The sequence below is a fragment of the Schistocerca nitens genome, chromosome 4 (genome assembly GCF_023898315.1).
Source record: "Schistocerca nitens isolate TAMUIC-IGC-003100 chromosome 4, iqSchNite1.1, whole genome shotgun sequence".
Classification (NCBI taxonomy): domain Eukaryota; kingdom Metazoa; phylum Arthropoda; class Insecta; order Orthoptera; family Acrididae; genus Schistocerca; species Schistocerca nitens.
Window position 1 is genome coordinate 647,511,332 of NC_064617.1, and position 20,890 is coordinate 647,532,221.

General features: G+C 40.8%; 1 protein-coding gene across 2 annotated transcripts in view; it reads left to right on the forward strand.

Annotated features, from left to right (window-relative positions):
* LOC126252979 (negative elongation factor A-like) overlaps positions 1-20,890 on the forward strand; it is a 138,824-nt gene that overhangs the window by 14,099 nt on the left and 103,835 nt on the right. For both annotated transcript variants that reach the window (XM_049954005.1, XM_049954006.1), the window contains exon 2: positions 16,471-16,651. In XM_049954005.1, the coding sequence (XP_049809962.1) occupies positions 16,471-16,651 (181 nt within the window). The remainder of the gene's footprint in view (positions 1-16,470; positions 16,652-20,890) is intronic.

Here is a 20,890-nt window from a genome sequence, read left to right on the forward strand (position 1 = left end):
CCCACCCACAACGGTTCATCTCCTGCATCGGCGGCCCAGGTCAGGGCTTCCAATTGCAGTTCATGTCTGATCCCTTCTTTCCGAACTGGAGGCCTTGCCTTTACCATCTATACTTGAGGTCCATTCATGTACACCACCATTTGGTATACCTAGGCCGCGGCTTGGCCTGGACCTTTCACATGGCCCTAAGGACTCGTTTAAGCCTGCGACACACTTCCTCTCGATTCTTCACATGTACCGAGGCTACGACGGGGTTTACACTGATGGCTAGATGGCCGATGATCATGTCGGCTTCGCATATGTCCATGGAGGACATATTGAACAGAATTCCTTGCCGATGGCTGCAGTGGTTTCCCTGCCGATCTTGTGGCTATATCCCGTGCTCTTGAACACTTCCGTTCGTGCCCTGGGGAGTTGTTTCTTCTATGTACTGACTCCTTGAGAAGCCTACAAGCTATCGACCAGTGCTAGCCATCCAGGAGTCCATCTATGCCCTGGAACGGTCCAGTCGTTCACTGTTGTTTGTATGGACCCCAGGTCACATCAGCATCCCAGGCAACGAACTTGCCGACAGGCTGGTCAAACAGGCTACATGGAAACTGCTTATGGAGATCGGCTTCTCTGCAACTGACCTGTGTTCAGTACTACGCCGCAAGGTTTTGCAGCTTTGGGTGACTGAATGGCATAACCTCAGCATGCACAACAAACAGCGTGCCATTAAGGCAGCTACAAGTGTGTGGAAGACCTCCACGCGGGCCTCTCACAGGGACTCTGTGGTTCTCTGTTGGCTCCGCATTGGCCACGCTTGGATGACACATGGCTACCTCCGCACCCTGATGACGCGCCTCAGTGTCGGTGTGGTGCCTGGCTAACAGTGGTCCGTATCGTGGTGAGCTGTCCTTTGGCTGCCCTGAGACGGATTCTTCAGTTATCGGACTCGTTGCCATTAATTTTAGCTGACAACACCTCATCAGCTAATTTAGTTTTATGTTTTATATGTGACGGTGGGTTTTATCATTCTATATGTGTTTTAGCGCATGTCCTTTGTCCCTTTGTGCTCTCCACTCTAATGTTGTTAGGTTGGATGTTTTAATGTGTCGCAGAGTGGCTGGCTTTTCCTTTGATTCTCATGGTCGGCCAGCCACGGTCATCTGCTCTCTTGTTTTTTTCCCTTCTGCCAGTTTCTTGTTTCTCTCTGTGGTTTTCTTTTCCTCTTTTGTCCTTTGTAGTGTTGGTTGTCCTGCTGTTGTTCTTCTGGTTTTTCCTTTCTCCTGTGTTGTTCCTTCCCTTGTGTTATCATTTTACCGGGAACAAGAGACTGATGACCTCGCAGTTTGGTCCCTCCCCCCCTCCCTCCCTCTTTTAAACCTATCAATACTGGGTTGCTGACTAGCATGCCTAAACATGTGTGATGTTGTAGTGTCGATGGTAAAAGTTCGTGATTATCTGGAATCTTGTTAATTGTTAAAAATCAATTGGGCATAGTATGTTCATCATGATCTTGTATTTTAGTGGAAAGATTTCAGCCACTGAAACTTCATGACCAAGGAATGTCATTTGCTTTTATCACAGAGCGGACTTTGCTTCATTGACTATTATACTATATTTTTGTATGAATGTCATAAGTATATTTTGGAGAGGACCAAGTCCCACCACTGCAACCTGTGGGCCGCCTTATTAAGGACTCGAGCAGATGGACTAAGTATAGAGATTAAGGGCTTATGGTCCCTAATTAGTTGGAATTTGGCCCCAAACAACAAAAAGCGAAATTTGGTGACCACATACACAATGGCCAGAAAGTGCTAGACCTGTGCAGGATTGAGATTTTAGGATACAAACATCAGAGGCTGCTCTGAGCCATCTGTATTCCATTGGGCAAGGACCACCTCCATGCTGTGGTGCAAGACATCCGCAGCCGAAACCAGTTGCTGGTTGGGATCAAAGGTCTGGTGGCACACTGGAGACCAGACAAAGGGAGCAAATTTGCATAGAAAGAGGTGCAGTGGGTATGTGATGGTGGATACCCAGGGAATGAACAGGTGATAATAGGTAATTTAACTTAAAAAAGCTTGCAATAGGTAATTTAACTTAAAAACGCCGGCAGTTCTTGCAACAACGAGGGATGCAGCAGGCACATAATAGCCCTGACAAGATTCACCATGGGTCAGGCACCCTACCTTGAGATGACATGTCCCTGATACTCAATAGATGGTTGGAAAAATGTGGACTTGTGTAGACTGCAATGCCAACCCAAGGGGCAGAGGTTGGAGTATGCCCTGTAATGATGATGTCATCTAGGTAGTTGAAGCATTGCGGAATACTGGATGTGACCTGTTCCAAATAGTGTTGAAAAATTGAAGAGGCACTTTCAAGCACATATATCCACCGATGGTAGTGATAAAGGCTATATGGCTTATTATTGACCATGATATGCTTCGACTCATCATCCAGGCTTAACTTGTAATATGCTTTGGAAATATCAAGTTTGGAGAAGAATTGAAGCCCTGCTAAGTGTCTGAACAGTTCATCAGGACATGGCAATGGGTATGTGTCGACCGTGGGCCGTGAATTCACAGTTTTACTGGACAGTGTCTTAACGATGACAAGGTTTGTGACCCATTCACTAGAGTAAATAGGAACCACAAACTCAAGAGAGGCAAACCAGTCTAGCTCCACCTTGACGGGAGCGGAGGGCCAGGGGAATCTGCTTAGCTTGAAAAAATGTAGGACAAGCTGACTACTTCAAGGTTACATTGGCTTGAAAGCCTGTGGTGCACCCTTGGCCTTCCGCAGTGATATCCTGAAATTCGGAGCACAGAGATTCCAATGACTGATAGGGGATCTTGGCATACCAACTGTGGATTCAGTGACCGAAAAGCCAAATGCCTGACAGGCACAAACTCCAAAATCGTTTGCTGAACTAGCATTGTGGATGACAATAATAGATTGAGTCACTGATTTATGGGTCACTTCAGCCGTGAATTAACCAAGCAAGGGGCTTTTCTGTTTACTGTATCTCCTGAGGAGTCTGTTTTCAGTGACAACTGTGGAGAGCCATGGTCTTAATATGTTTGGGCGATAAACAGGGAAACTGCTACACTGGTCTCTACCTGCAGTTGCAGCTGTTGTGAGAGACCCAAAATCTCTCTATTAAGCTTGTTGGAATCATATTCAGGAACTGGCCCTGGCAATGACACTTTCGTAATATCCATATCCGTGGTCTCTGATGCTGTGCTCTGTGCATTCGATTGGCCGACTAATGCAATGTGGCCTTTTTCTGTCATGACACATGGCCCAATGCTGAGTACACTCTGATCTATTGTATTTGAAGTAATAGGACGCATATGACATCAATGGAGTGGCAACTGGAATGTTGTATCCACACTGTGCAGGAGCTGCTGGACTGGCCAGCTTGCAGCGCCATGTCGTCATCCTCCCAAGATGCAGTGGACTCAGCAGGGCCACCCTGTATAGACACAACATAACACTGGGTTTCTAGTTGCTGACCAGTGACTCGTGAGACCTCATGTGACTGGGGAGTGGACAAAACCTCTTCAGGGTTCTATAACTGGAGGACCTGTTGGTGGACTCCCACTTCCAGGGCAGAGCAGATAACAACATTGTGATTCATGATGTCTGTGTATGGCTCTTTTCACTTGTCTGTAACAAAATGTTGCCTGTGACTAAGGCCATGGAGGGTCACCTTCCAGGTACAATAAGTCTGATGGGGCTGCATCTTGCATTGGTAAAATTCAACCTTGGCATCCATCGTATGCTTGCAGCAGCAGTAATAGGTAGACAACAGTAAATATAAGGTTCCAAAGGACAAGAAGGAAGAGTCCTGCAACGAGGCCAACTGCCGCACAAAAGTCTCCTCTACAACATTGTTTATTACTCAGAATACCTGAAATAATCAGTCAAAATGACCTCCATGGTTTGGTATTGAAAATTTAGAAAATCCACTTTTTAGACCCAAAAATAAGAACCAAGGAGTGATTTATCAGAGTGTATTTTTTTCTCTTGTTATATATCGTAAACTACTAGCCTTATACAGAGCAAGAAAAGTGACAAATGTTTCCTTAATTTTTTTATAAATTTTTGAAATTTGAAAATCTTTATTTTTTTGTTAAGTTTGGGGGCTAGTTATTTCTGGTGGGACTGAGTATAAAAATTTGATTTTTTGCTCATTTTGTACACTTGTGATAGCAGAGTACTGTAAAAATTTCAACATTGATATCTGACAGTGAACAATGATACTAATTTTTAAAAATAATAAAATAGTGGACATTATTCTACAACTGATCTTCTAGTTGTTGCCTATTTAAATGGTTTCTTGTTTGTCTGTAATATAATTTAGTTGTAATCTATATTTAGTTATCACTATCATCCTATATTTAGTTAGTATTATTTATCTTAGTAATAAAATATGAAACAGTAGGAGTTTGTGGTTTAGTGCTATGTGTAAAAAATTGCCCGTTTGCATCTAGGTGTATTCTCAATTAGGTAGCACATTATTACAAGTTCAAAATAATACAAGTAAAATAATAAACACGTGAACTTTCTCTGTTGTTGAGAAGGCTACAGTTTTGTGCATGAGTTTAGCCCTCAAGACAAGTGTGTACAGAAGCTCTGTGGACATAGTTGAAAGTCTGCACAGGAGCCAAATAGTCAGTGGCAAGCATGAACATGAACTGTGTACCCCCCACTACATTTGCTGTGTGTGGCATTGTTGTAGTTAGTCTGTTCAGAAACCTCTGTTAGAGTGGATGTACACACTTTGAGAATGTAGAATATTTTATGTGGTTTTATAGTAAGTGTAATTTGTAATTAACAAAAATAATTTTAAAATTTAATAATAAATAAATTTGAAAGACTAGTTGGAATACAGTAAAGTGGATGAACAGTGCTCTGTTGGACATATAGTAAGCAAAGTGTGTCACAAAAAAGTTCATAGTTTCAGAAAACTTAAAAAGTGTTAATGACTTTGACAAAGACAGACAAACTTTGTTTAAATTTGAGTAGGTTCTTCTGCAGCACTGGTAGAATTCAACTTGCGACACTGTGACATGCATTTGTTGTGATGGTAGCTGGACAACACACTGCATATGTCAAAAGTAAGAGCTGACAGTTCTTGTAAAGTAACACCTTAGGTTGAGGAATAAGGCTTTGCACAAATTCAAGTCTGTCACACTGAAAGCCAAAAATGCTGTCAGTCTTCTCCCCCCCCCCTCCCCGCTCTCCCCCCACCCCCACCCCCACCCGAAGCTTCCCAATCCTCAGCTGAATTATCAAGCGGAAGAAAAGTGAGTGGATAGACTGGTGGAACTGTACCCTATTTGTTAATGGAAGTGTTCACTGCCAGAGTAAGCTGTTCAGTCAGGGACAGTGGCATGGCATCCATAATGACTAAACCTATATGGAACCACACTTAAAGATTGCACATGTGGAAACCGTTCCAAACTAATCACCAGTTGTGTAGTAACCAAGTAATACATAAAACTGATCAAGTAACATAACTATGGCTTTAGTGATAAACCTCTGAACAATAGCGGAAGTAAGTCTCTCGTGATCCCACACATAACAAGACAAAAGAATCATGTAGAAGGTTCAACAAAACAATACATAGGATAACTGATGTGAGCAGTACAAATCAAAAGAACATAGTGAGGGTGACTCAGTGCTGCTCTGCACATGTCTAGGTGAGATTCACCAGCAGACGGTGTGGCAGAGACCGTGCTTGCACACATCTCCTACAGGTGGCATCAAGTGGCCGGCCCACAGTGATACCGTTGGCAGTTGATTTAATTACACATGCGCAGTGACACTACATTTGATGCACTCACACTCACATGCACTAGTAGCAGGATACAGCAAATACAATATAGAAACACATCCTATATTTGTTGATTTTTAAGGCAAAATATGACACCAAGGGAGACCAAGAGATGAATACACTAAGCAGATTCAGAAGGATGTAGGCTGCAGTAGGTACTGGGAGATGAAGAAGCTTGCACAGGATAGAGTAGCATGGAGAGCTGCATCAAACCAGTCTCAGGACTGAAGACCACAACAACAACGACACCATAAAAAGAAATAAGCTTATTGAAGCTATGAATGCACTGGGCTTACCACAACATTTAATAAACCTCATAATTTTGACTATGGAAAGTAGTATGGATACAAGGAAATATAATACCAAGTTTGGAAACTTAACTGGACTGATGCAAGGGGTACACTCTCATGTACGATTTTTAACATAGCCTGAAGAAGTAGTAAGGACAGCTCAAAAGACACAACAGGCATAATACACAATAGAGTGGTGCAGCTTCTGGCCTGTTCAGATGGCGTGGATGTTATAGCAAGAACAGAACTAGCTGCTAAAGAAACGTATAGGACACTGATGGTAGCAGCAGTAGAAATGGGACTGGAAGTGAACATCAATAAAACCAAATACATGTGAATAATGGGACCAGAATTAAGGACAATGTTAGAAATTGACGAGGAAAATAGAATATGTTAGTGAATTTGTCTATCTAGGAACACTGATAACATCACAGAAATATACTGTTATGGAAATAAAGTTGTCACATCTGCCTAGTTAATAAATGCTGTTATGGGCTGGCCCTGCAACTTAAGTCCAGAAATCTGCCCAGGAGAACAAAATGTCACCTGTATAAAACTTAATATGTCCAGAGTCTATAAACCTTGGACCCTGACACAACAGAGTGAAGAGCTAATAGGGTGTCTTGAACTAAAGATAGTACGCAAAGTTTATGGGGAGCGTGGCATAGACAATCTAATTTTGAACTTTATAGATTTGATAAAGATCTTGAAATCATAAAGTTCATTAAAATAAAAACCCCTGAAATGAGTTGACCACATTTTCACATGGAACATGAGTGGTGGTGGGGAGGGGAGGGGGGGGGGAAGACAAAGAAGCATTGGAAGACTGAGACTTCGATACTTGGATGACATATAAGAAGATTTAGAAATTGATGTCAGAGGATGGAGTCAGAAGACACTGGACAGGGATGAATGGAATTGATGTCCTAGAGTAGGCCAAGGCCCATCAAGGCTTGTGGAGCGAGGAGGAAGAAGAAGAAGAAGAATCTCCATTCTCAAATTATATATATATATTGGCTACTGTTTTTTGGGCCAAAAAGAGTATCCTTTTGATTGATTTTGTGGACCATGGGTCAACAATTACAGCTGATGTATATTCTACAAAATGCTAACTGAACTGACATGTGTGATCCAAAATCGACACCTTTGGAAACTGTTGTCTGGCATAATCCTCCTTCACAATGCTACTGCCAAAAACAAGGATCAATGTGTAGTATTTTTTGGGTTCAAGGTCACTTTATTATAAATAAAACAGTTTATACAATCAAGGTCAACTTTATTGTTTATAGTGTCTCCCACAATCTTAAACTTACAATTATTATTGCCTGAGTTGAGCTGCTTCTTTCTTCTAGTTGACAAAGAAAATGGATTATATGGAACCAAAATGGCTTATCTGGAACCAAGGTACCATACGGAATCATAGCTAGTAGTCCTATACTCTCTCTTATACTAAGTCTTCCAAGCCAAAGTATTTGCATCAGGGAAAGCTTCAAGGCCACCATACTCTCCATGACTGCCCCATACAATTGCCAAGGTCAACCATGTACTGCCTCCAAAGGCAGCTGAAACATAACAGGTGAACTGCATTCACAGCCCATGAGACTAAAGGCCCTCCAATAAACTGCCACTTATTGAATTACCCAGTAAGATCAATATTTACTGCTTTCAATGACTTATACACAGGAACACTGCGACTCCAACGGCGATGATAACGTCGACCAGCTATTGCAGGAATACAGTAACACAAGTGAACGTTGGGAACTACTTGAGCACCCTTCATAGAGTCCTGAACTTGCACCAAGCGACTGTTTCCTCTTAATGCATCTGAAAAAGCTGGGTGGACAATAAATTCAGAATGATGATGAACTATGACTGGCATCACCAACAGGCTCAATTCCCAGGTGGCAGAGGGTTTACAGAAGCTGGTGCAGTGTCACAGAAAGTGTATAGATGTGAACAGTGACTTTGTGGAAAGTAAGTAGACATTCTAGTAACTGGAATCAGCTGAGATTGGAGTGCAAGGGCCGACGGCGACAATGGGAATTGCAGGTACAGTGCAGACACACACATCAGGGACAGCTGGCAACACAAACTACGTGGCGAAATATCAAAACCAGAGAGCAAAACCAAATTGGATACCAAGATGTAGCAACTATCAGTGACCAGAGCCACAATAAACAGATAAATGAACATGAGCGCTGTTGGAAGATGACTGCAGTCTGAGCCCTGCCGTTGCATGTTTTACAGAGCCACCATGAGCATCGATAGGCCAGCGCGACAGGCGTTGCCTGCGCATAGCGTTATGGCAGCACTCTTAGATTATAGGGGTGTTTCTGTCCTTGCCTTCTGGTGGTCTGTTGTAAGTGTTGGGTTGGAGTACCAGAGATACGTAGTAAAATACTACTGTCATAAGAACCTTTCCTCGAGAGCTTATTTTTTTATGACCAAATGTATCTTAGTTTTGGAATGTGCCTTGTATGTACACCATTTGGATTTTACTTGCAGAAGCAGGCACCCTTAAATAACTCCTGCCTGGTGGGGCCCCCCTTATGGTTCAAATTTGGCCCACTGATGTGTAGGACTTTGGTCTAAGATAAGTTTTAACTGTTTGAAAAGTCTTACTTTGTTTGTGTTTTAAGGGCAAAAAATACATTTTTCTGGTAGGTGTTTGAAGCAGGCTAGTTTTGTACTTTAAACGTGTGTGAATTGGTTCAAACTTCGTGTGAAGGTAGATACGTGGATAAAGTTGAAATGAATCTTTTTTTTAATCCAGTAGTCTTTATACATTTGAGAGACACGATTGTTTAAATTGAAGTTAAATGTAGCACCTAAAATTCATTCTTATTGTCATTGAATGCGTGGAAACAGTTTAAATTGAATCAAGTAAACAAAAATGACTTCTTATGATAAAATTTTAAACTTACTTTTAAAAATCTAGCTTCATTAGTTTTTTGTATAGTTTTTTATGCAACCTACATCCATATTTGCGACTCATGTGAATCGGTTCAAATTTTGTAAGAAGGTAGACGAAAACATTTAATTAATGTTGTATAGGAAGTTTTCCTGTTAAGAATGGTCTGTCTGATCACGATGCACAGCTAGTTACAGTATATGATACAGCTCCATACAGTAATGCAAAAGAGTCCTCCAAAATAGTGGGTTTCATTAACGATTTAACACTTCAAAATTTTAGGGAAAGCTTGCAACAGTTAGACTGGGATGAGGTGTACAGGGAACATGATGCTAATTTAAAATTTAACATATTTCATGATACCTTTGTGAGTATATTTGAAAACAGTTTCCCTAGGAAAACAGTGAAATATAATTGTAAGAAAGCATGTAAAAAGCCATGGCTTACTAAAGGGATAAAAATATCTTGTAAACAGAAAAGAAGGGAAATGGATCTTATAGCTAGGAGGAGTAATGATCCCGAAACAATGAAACATTATAAAAAAACTACTGCACTGTATTAAGAAAAGTTATTAAAAAGTCCAGAAGTATGTGCATTATGTCTGAGATTAGCACATCTGATAATAAAATTAAAACAATTTGGAATATTGTCAAAAGGGAAACAGGGCAACCGAGAGCACAGGAAGACTGTATTTCTATCAAACACAATGAAAAGTTTGTTAACAGGAAGTTAGAAGTAGAAAACATTTTTAATTATCATTTTTTAAGTGTTGTAGAGAAAATAGGTTCCAGTTATTCTTTAGAAAATGCAAGGCAGTATATGGAAGAGGCAATACCTACGCAATTTGATAAAATTGAAATTCAACCCACCTTTCCTACTGAAATTAAGAAAATAATAAATTTGCTCAAAAGTAAAAGCTCACATGGAATTGATGGCCATTTCCAACAGAGTACTAAAAGCTTGTTCCCAAAAAATAGGTAGGATTCTCAGCCACTTATGTAGTAGCTTGCTGAAACGGACTTTTCCAGATAGACTGAAATATGCTGTTGTTGAACCATTGCATAAAAAAGGGGATAGATCTGATGCTAACAACTACTGCCCAATCTCACTTCTGACAGCTTTATCCAAAATTCTTGAAAAAGTAATGTATTCAAGAGTAGCATCACATATTTGTAAAAATCAAGTACTAACAAAATGTCAATTTGGTTTTCAGGAAGGCTTTTCAACAGAAAATACTATATATGCTTTCACTGATCAAATATTAAATGCAATGAATAACCGAACATCACCCATTGGAATATTTTGTGATCTCTCAAAGGCTTTTGATTGTGTGGATCATGAAATTCTTGTAGATAACCTTAAGTATTGTGGTATGAGTAGGACAGTGCACAAATGGTTTAATTCATACTTAACTGGAAGAATGCAGACAGTTGAAATTAATAGTACAGATAGTATGCAAAAACCAGCAGAGTCCTCTGACTGGAGAGGTATCAAGAATGGTGTCCCACAGGGTTCAGTCTTGGGTCCCTTATTGTTCTTAATATATATATTAAAGACTTGCCACTCTATATTCATGAAGATGCAAAGTTAGTTATTTTCATTGATGATACAAGTATAGTAATTACACCCAAGAAGCAAGAATCAGCTGAGGAAATTGCAAATAATGTCTTTCAGAAAATTATTAAGTGGTTGTCTGCAAATGAACTCTCACTGAGTTGAGAAAACACAGTTTATACAATTCTGTACAGTAAATGGCATAATACCATTGATAAATATAGACTATGAACGCAAGTCTGTTGCCGAGGTAGAATACGGTACTCAAAATTTCTGAGTGTGTGCATTAATGAGAAATTGAATTGGAAGAAACACATTGATGATCTGCTGAAATTGTTAGGTTCACCTGCTTATGCTATTAGGGTTATTGCAAATTGTGGTGATAAACATATCAGTAAATTAGCCTACTATGCCTTATTTTCATTCACTGCTTTCATATGGCATCATATTTTGGGGCAATTCGCCATTAAGAGAGAAAGTATTCATCGCACAAAAACGTGTAATCAGAATACTAGCTGGAGCCCACCCAAGACCACCTTGCAGAGACATTTATTTAAGGAACTTCGGATATTCACAGTACCTTCGCAATACATATATTCACTTATGAAATTGGTCATTAATAACCCATCCCAATTAAAAAATAACAACGAAGTGCATAGCTACAGCACTAGAAGAAAGGATGATATTGACTATTCTGGATTAAATATCACTTTGGCACAGAAAGTGGTGAATTGTGCTGCTACAAAAATCTTTGGTCATTTGCCAAATACTATTAAAAGTCTGACAGATAGCCAACCAACATTGAAAAGCAAATTAAAAGAATTTCTGAATGACAACTCCTTCTACTCAGTATAGTGACTGAAAAAAAAAATTAATTAATTAATTTGTGTAAAGAAAACTTATGGTAAAGTGACATGTTCCACATCATTACGAAAAGTCTTATTCATGATCTATGGAACAAGGATTAATGTATGTATGTATCTGCGGGTTTGGGTGCACCTTTAATAGGAAATATCCCAGAACAGAGATTCATGCATTCTGAACTTCAATCACTTTGCGTAACATGATAAATCTCCTGTTGGATGACATGTGTCACGTTACATGCTTGAATATTGCTCACCAGTGTGGGATCCGTACCAGATAGGGTTGATAGAGGAGATAGAGAAGATCCAACTGAGAGCAGCGCACTTCGTTACAGGATCATTTACTAATTGAGAAAGCGGTATGGAGATGATAGACAAACTCCAGTGGAAGACTCTGCAGGAGAGACACTTATTAGCTTGATACGGGTTTTTGTTGAAGTTTCGCGAACGTACCTTCACCGAGGAGTCAAGCAGTATATTGCTCCCTCCTACGTATAGCTCGTGAGGAGACCATGAGGATAAAATCAGAGAGATTAGAGCCCACACATAGGCATACCGACAATCTTTCTTTCCACGAACAGTACGAGACTGGAATAGAAGGGAGAACCGATAGAGGTACTCAAAGTACCCTCCACCACACACCATCAGGTGGCTTGTGGAGTATGGATGTAGGCGTAGATGTAGATGACAGCATGTATCATTTTACTTTACTTGAAATGATGCTTTTTCTTACAATGCATGGGTACTAGTGCTAACAAGTAAAAAAAATGTGAAGATGTCAAGATGTTTTGATAGAAATGTCTTTGAAGCTGCCAGGTAAGTGAAAAAGCTAGTTCCCTTCTTTTACGTCCGCATCTCTACCCAGGACATATTCCCCTATTTTGCGCTGCGATAGGAGCATGTTTTGTTCTGGTTGATGGTATAGCCAGCCAGTGGCTAATAACATGCATAAGCAAAAGTATACAGAAGGTTGTACTCGGTAATTCAATCAGAGTAATCTCAAGAGAAATCACCTACAAGGCTCCACAATGCTCAATCTTAAGTCAACTGTTGTTCCTCATAATTGTAAATGACCTTCCACCTAATACACAACAAGTAGAATGAGTTGTTTTTGCAGATAATACTAGTGTTGTAATCAGTCTGAGTGTCCACAGAGCAAGAAAGGAAATGATAAATAATGTTCTTAAAAGTATCGTTTTTCTCTGTTGCACGTACAATCATTGCAAATCTTGGGGAGAGGCAAATTGTTAAGTTGATATATTATGCATATTTTAATTTCATGTGGAATAAATATTCTGGGGTAATTCATCTGTCAGAAAGGAGGTATTTGTTGTTCAAAAACATGCTTTAAGAATAATATGTGGTGCTCACCCACCATCATCCTATAGCTATCGGTTTAAAGAGTTTGGCATTCCCAGTACTGCTTCACACTATATTCATTCCCTCATAAAGGTTGTTGTAAATAATTCACTACAGTTCAAAAGTAACAGTGATGTGCATAATTATAATACCAGAAGAAGAAAGACATTTATTACCACACATTAAGATTGTCTTTATCACAGAAAGGGATGCACAGTGCTGAAACAAAATTTTGATCACTTACCTACTGATGTAAAATGTCTGACAGGCAACAAAGACCCTGCAGGTTCGGGGGTCAGAATAGGATCGCGATATTCCTGCCTGTCGTAAGAGGCAACTAAAAGGAGTCTCAAACATTTCTGCCCTTCTGTGATGGTCCCTTCTGGGTTTGACCACCATATTTCAAAATTATTCCAAAGAGCGAGCCAATTGGGGAAGGGCGCCTTACTTGGAGCATTGTGTCCATCGTGTACTAAAACCTTTAGCCAGCTTATTTATCATTGCATTGCGGTCCTGCTGCTCTCCATCTCTTGGGCGAGGATACATTCCTGGATGCGATTTCCGCCATGCACTCTGCAGTTACGCTTTCTGCACTGACGATGACCATGGACCACTTGCCTCCTCGTATCCATCATGGTAGCCAGTCCGTTGTGGTGGGGCCGCCATGTGCCCTGTTGGTTGTAGCCCCCCTGACAACTCGAGGATCGCTGTTAATTCCCCATGTATGCCAAGGAGTAGACACCTATCTCCCTGGGGCGTCGGAACTCCCGGCAATGGCCACCCTGCCAGGTGGCCCTTGCTGTCGCTGGGTGGTGCCCATGGGGAGGGCCCTTGGTTGGAGTAGGTGGCATCAGGGTGGATGACATGCAATGAAGTGTGGCACATCTTTTCTTGAGTCACTCCCTTCCCAGGTTCCTACCAGTGGCAAACCAGACACCCGTCAGGGGCTGAAGAAGTCCCAGGTAGCTGGTCGTAGGGCTTTGCGGTCCTCTTGAGTCTCGGACACTGAATCAAAGAAGCCCTCTGCCCTCCCAGCAAGGGCAACCGAAGGAACAGCGTGAGAAATCAAAATCGCAGGCCCCTAAGACCAAGGAAATTGCGGTGGCACCCACTCCACCGCTACCTACAAGCTCTGCGGCTGAGGGTGGGGTGGAGTTTCTGGTGTCCACGGAGGAGCTAGATCTCGCTGGTCCCCCCAGACATGATGGATGTCGCTCCCGTCAGTACTCAATCAGTGGCAGCAGGTGACCCAGCGACATGATCTGCCTCCTCGGTCCCTTCGCGCCTTTCTCGGCCACGGACAATGTGATCCTCCAGTATAACTGCAGCGGTTTTTTCCACCATCTTGCTGAGCTCAGAAAACTTCTCAGCCCTCACCCTTTCCTCTGCATTGCTTTTCAGGAAACTTGGTTTCCGGCGATGCGAACCCCCGCCCTATGTGGCTATCAAGGTTATTATAAGAAACGGGCAGCTTATGAGAGGGTATCTGGTGGCGTCTCCATCTACATCCTTCACTCTCTTTACAGCAAGTCTGTGTATCTACAAACACCTTTAGAGGTTGTCACTGTTCGGGTGTGGGCGCCTCAGGCTGTTAATGTCTGCAGTCTCTATCTTCCACCAGATGGTGATGTCCTGCAGCATGTCCTGGCTGCACTGATAGCCCAGTTGCCGCCACCTTTTCTGTTACTGGGCAACTTCAACGCCCATAACCCTCTGTGGGGTGGATCAGTGGCAACAGGCTGAGGCAGAATCGTTAGCAAGTATTGGCACAGCTCGACCTTTCTCTTTTAAATAATGGTGCCTTCACACATTTCAGTGTGGCACGTGGCACGTACTCAGCCATCGACCTTTTGATCTGCAGCCCTAGCCTATTACCATCTGTCCGATGGATTGTGCATGACAACTTGTGCGGTGGTGATCACTTTCCGATCTTTCTGTCGCTGACACAGCATCACTCTTCTGGACGCCCCTGCAGATGGGCTATGAATAAGGCTGACTGGGACTTGTTCACCTCCATTGCCACTATTGAGCCTTTTTCCAATGACACCAACAAACTTCAGGCCATCAAGGAGGCTACTGGTGCGTGGCGCTCCTCCTGGCGGATCTTTCGTAAGGACTCTGTTGTCCTTTACTGGCTGCGCATTGGCCACACCTGGATGACGCACAGCTATTTATTGCACCACGAGGACCCACATTTATGTCGCTGCGGGTCAGCTTTTACAGTGGCTCACATCTTGTTGGACTGCCCGCATTTAACTCCGCTCAGGCAGACGTTTGCGCTGCCTGATAAGCTTCCTGCCCTTTTATCAGATGACGTTGCAATGGCAGATTTAGTTTTGAGTTTTATTCGTGCAGGGGCTTTTTAGTGCTTGATCTAAGTGTTTGTCCTTTTTTTGGAATTTTAGACTGGGATTTTTAGTGTGTTTCTTGGTGGTTGGCTTTCCCTTTTTCGTTTCTATGGTCGGCCAACCCCTGTCACAGTCGGTGTGATTTTAATTCCTTTTGTTTGGTCTCTGTGTCCTTCTTGTCCTTGTCATCTCTTGTCATCTCCACTGTTTGTTTTTATTCTTTGTGGGTGTTTCAAGTTCGTGGAAAAACGGTTCGTGAAGTGTTTCCTTCAGTTTAGAAATCGAGCTGAACTCATTCCAATGTTCTCTTTGCTGCCGCTGTTCTACACAGCATAGTACCACAGTCTCTACATACCATAGGTGCAGAGAAAGTGCTCCCTATCGTGCACGGGAGATTTTATGCGATGTTGTAAAATTAAAGTTGTAAGAGGCAGATGGGGTCAGTAATAAATTAAAATGTACCTGACGCTGAAGTTTGACTACATGAACAGTGAAAATGTAGTAAATGATGAACTTTTGTGTTTTATCATTTTTTCATGGTGGTGTTGGGGAGGGGGGGGGGGGGCTAGTATATGTCAGTGAGAATAAGTTTCCTGAACGTTTGAAATTGTGCAAACTTTGGTGGAAATTTTTAAGTGCTCTCATTCTCAAATGCTGTGTGAATGAAGACAAAGTATTTGTACGAAGTCAGTTACGCTGTCTCAACACACACAGTTTGTAACACTTTTCTTATTATATTAAACTGTTAAGGTTAGATCATACCCTCAGTGAGTAGATTATGATAGCATTCTAAATTGCGTCAATAATTATGTGTTCCAGGATAGCGCATTTGTAATATAAGTGAAAGAGTTCTTCTTCCTCATTCCCCCATGTAGGGTAATTCATTTGTGACTAAAGTAAGTTACATGGAAAGCTGCGCTCTTAATACAACTATTCATATTTTTAGAACCTCATTTACTCTAATGTGTCTGAACAGGCCTTGGAAGGCCCAACAGTATTGACCGACTGTCGTGTCATCCTCATCCGAAAGGCGTCCCAGGATGTGGGTTGGGAGGGGCATTTGGTCTACACACTGATTTCCCAGCTGTTGTCAGCTTTCATAACTGGAACCGCTACTTCATAATCAAGTAGCTCCTCAATTGCCCTCACAAGGGTCGAGTGCACCCCACTTGCCAACAGCGCTCGGCAGACCACACGGTCACCCATCCAAGTGCTATCCAAGCCCACCTTTACTCTAGTAGATACTTTAATTCTATAGGTGTGCTATTTTGAAATAATAATAATTATTATTATTGTTAATTATTATTTTCAGTGGTCTAGTGAACTGGAAGCAATATTAGAAGTTGCCCAAGGAGACAGTGAGCAGTGGGTATCAATGTTGGCAGAAATAATGAAAACGTTTCCTGCTACTGGTTCACTGAACACTGAGATAGGAGAAAATGAAGAAAACAAAAGAATTTTTACAGATTTAGTCAACGATCTCAGAAAACTAGGTAAGACTGTTTTCTAAAAGTATAATTAAAATTTGGCCATGAAAGTGGTTTCATTTATTTGTATTGGCTTGATCGAACCTATGCTACTGGTGGGACTGTACCGTTTATGATGAAAAGAAATGAATAATGCCACGACTGTCTTGCACCTTGTGCATGCATACAGTTAATTTTCTTTTGATGGGATTGTAACATTGTCAGCATAAACCACATCGCTGTTCATCTTGGTTCTCTGTGGGACTATATAAACTGCAAATAAGTCCACTTTCAATCACGCCTCCTTGAACTTGTAACATCTGTACTATGTGTGTGTGGCAAAACATGACCCTAATTCTGTTATTCTAAGCTGCAGAAAAGTAATATTTTGTATTTCTTTGATAGTCATCCTTTTGTTCAATTTAATAGTTTCAGTGATGCGTGCACATGATTTCATTCCTTACATATTACATTTTGGCTGATGGCGTGTCAAATAGTTGAAGAGTCCCCAATCAGCCATCACAGATTATGTTCAGATTTTGTGTACAGGTTTGCTAAATGAACAAAGGAAGATATACAAAAATTTCTAGCTCTCAATGTTAATACTTTAGTCAAAGCCTCATAAATGGATGAATGATCACAAAATGTTGCAGTGACGATTCAGAAAATTTACCCACAGTTGAAGTGGTGCATTTCAATGAATAATTGAGGTAAAGCTGAGGAACTTAGCAGACTGTTTGAACCATTGGAATTGTGCAAATTTGTCATTTGATTTGACACTCTTGCACAGAGCTGTATTTAAATATTGTCGGTAAATTTTGTTGCAAGTTAAAGTAGCATGAGCTCTTAACATAATTAGTTTATGCAGCTCTCCTTCTTTGACCTTGTTCTCAAGTAGCTTGTTTATAAAACTTGCAAGTTTTATCATTTTTGGGTTTATAGTCCTGTAGATATGTAGGACTGAAGTTGGCCTACAATCAGTTTGCTGAAAAAAAACAATCCTTGTATCTGAAGATACACATGATCCATACTTGTTACAATCACCTGTTTGAAAAACACTATTTTCCCTACAAGATATAACATTACCATGATTACTTAACTTCACTGATGGTCTGCAATTTTCCAATAATGCTCCCCGTTAGGCCAATATTTGGACCACCTTGTTGTAAGTTAACATAATTTGATTGATGACAATAATAAATGCTTGCACTACTTCAGTATTCCTTGAATGAAAGGATAATTTTGCAATTTTTCAACTTTTTACACTCTAGAAATCTTTGATTATACAGTTGATGTTTCATATTGTTTTTGGTAAATCTGATGGGTTCAGCAATGAAGATGATATGGGAAGTGCTCTTTTGTTAATATACATTGACCAGCCAGAACATTATGACCACCAACATACTACCGATACAGACTTGGCTAAGCAATACCAGCATCACCTGACGAGTAATGACAGCTAGTCAGACACACACATGGTGTTTGCAGCATCATTGACTGTGCTGTCCGTGTGTAGAATGGGAAAGGCATGTGATCTATCTCAGTTTGATCAAGGGCAGATTTTATGGGCCAGAGGCTCTGCATGAGCATTTTGGAAACCCCATGGCTTTTTCACATGTTCCAGGATTGCTGTGGTGAGTGTGTTCAACACATGACAAAATGAAGGCGAAACTACGTCTAGACGTCATGGGGTTGGGTGGCACCCCTTATTACAGGTGTCGGATGTCATAGGCTGGGCAGACTGGTAAAATAGACTAGTGGTGAACTGTGGCAGAACTAACATCAGACTTTAATGCTGGACACAATACAATGTGTCTCAATTGACCTCCACAGCTGATGACCCATGCATGTGTGTGCCAATGTTAACACCACAACATTGACAACTACACCTGAAATGGGCCCATGACCATTTTCACTGGATATTGGTACAGTGGCAGAGCATTGCATGGTCTGATGAATCCCGATACCTTCTAAATCATGCTGGTAGGAGGGTACGAATCCATCATCTTCCAGGGGAACAGCTCCTTGACACCTGTAGTATGGGACGGAGACAAGCTAGTGGCAGCTCCATTATGCTCAGGAGAACATTGATGGGTCCAATGGAGCTCGTGTAAGGCACCATGTCAGGCTAGGAATATCGTACACTTGTTGCAGGCCATGTACACCCATTCATAATGATAGTGTTTCCCGATGGCAGTGGCAGATAATGCTCCTTGTCACAAGGCCAGGAGTGTGATGGAGTGGCTCAAGGAACACATTAGTGAGTTCCAGTTGATTTGCTGTCTCCCCAACTTGCCAGATCTGAGCACGATCAATCATATATTGGGTGTGATTGAACGTGGCATCAGTGCTCATTGCCCCCTACCCAGAATGGATGGGAATTAGGTGAATTGTGTGTGCAGAGGTGCCAGTTCCCTCCAGCAACCTACCAAGCCCTCTCTGCTTCCGTGCAATGACACATTGTCGCTGTTATACGTGCCGAAGGTAGACGTACCGGCTGTTAGGTAGGTGTTCATAATGTTCTGACTGATTAGTGTGTTTTCCATTTGCGATACAAAAGTTCTAAAGTCACTTATTTTTGCAGCAAATTGTTTGTTGGGCAACTTTGTCTCCACAAATTTCAAATTACAAATCCAGAAGTGATAAAACTTTCTGGTTTTATAAACAAATACTTGGCAATAAGTCACAAAAAAGTGCTTTGTAAACAGACTATGTGAGGAGGTCAGGTTACTTAAACTTGGGAGAAATTAATGTGTAACAAAATTTATTGACAACTTAAAGTGCTGTATCGATACATATAAAACAAAAGTAACAAGGCTTTTGCAGTCTCCATACAATTTCTCCAATAATTGAGGGTATTGTAAAGTATCCTGTTGCATGAATGATAACATAACATTCAACTGTAAAGATTCGTAGTAAGACTACAGAAGCTGCTGAACATAATTTTTTATTTTAATTGTGTTTCCTTAAATAGAAAATAAAAACTGTCGAGGCACAAAGGAATTAAAGACCTTAGTTGCCAGTGGGCATTTATTTATATCAATGGGGCAAGTTGAAAATTTATGCCAGACCTGGACATATAATAAAAACTACATTGATGTGAAAAAATCTGTTCACTCGTTGGTCTAACTTTCTTGTACGACAGATTTGAATTGCTACCCAATAATGCATAAACAGTGATTGAGCTCATAATACATAGATCATGTCTGTATGTGTTTGTCACACAGGATTTGCTTCATCTATGGCATCATTGTAACAGTATAGGTGTGTGCATGTGATTTTGACGAATTAGCTTTGTTGTTATGAATTACCTTTGTGTAAAGTTATAAACTAATGCAGCATGGAAACTTATTTAGGTAGGACATTGATATGGGTGTCACTGTGAAGAGCTTGTGGAGCACCACTAGGATGCAAAGTGAAACAATAAAAATATCCATCAGAGTATAAGTGAAAATCGATATTAAATGAAAAATTACAAAATAATGAAAGATGTTGTCTCATATGACTTGTGGGTTAAATTTTACTTACAGCAATGACAGTGAAGTGTGCTAATGTTGACAATGCGCAATCGATCTGTATGAGGATGCTGAGTAGGTGGATCAATATTTTTTTTAATTTAATCATCGGAAAAGGTAGGTGGATTAATGTTTGTTCATAATTGAGTTGCACATTCAATATATTAAAAAAATTGATCCACCTACTTTCTCCCATAATTAAAAGACATTGATCCATTTACTTCCTCCCCAGATTTAATTAAAAAACATTGAGCCACTTAATGTGCTTGTGCAGATTAATTGCGCATTGCCAACATTAGCACACTACACCACCACAAGTAAAATTTTACTGACTTAAGGGAGGAACGCTCATGTTGAAAGTAGTAGAAAAGCCATTGCCGAGCAAATGAAAGAGCATCGAAAGGGAAATGGGGAAAAAAGCACGAACTGATTACATAGTGACAGTCCATACTTGTTGTTTATCTATTCTGTAACCATTATACTACACTGCGTAATCGTTGTATTAAAGAGACTGATAATTTAATTACATGTTAGTATGAAACACTTATGATATTATCCCAAAATTTTCTTGAAAAATCAGTGGTGCATACCTGATTGCGCATATAGGATTTTTTATTGGATCTAAATGGTTCCTTTCCAATTTCTTGAGGTTGTTTTAGTTGACTTAAATATCCACATATGCCTTTGTATTAGTGACACATTTCCTGATCAGCATAGTATGTGTGCAGTTGAAAAGTATAATGTTGAGCAC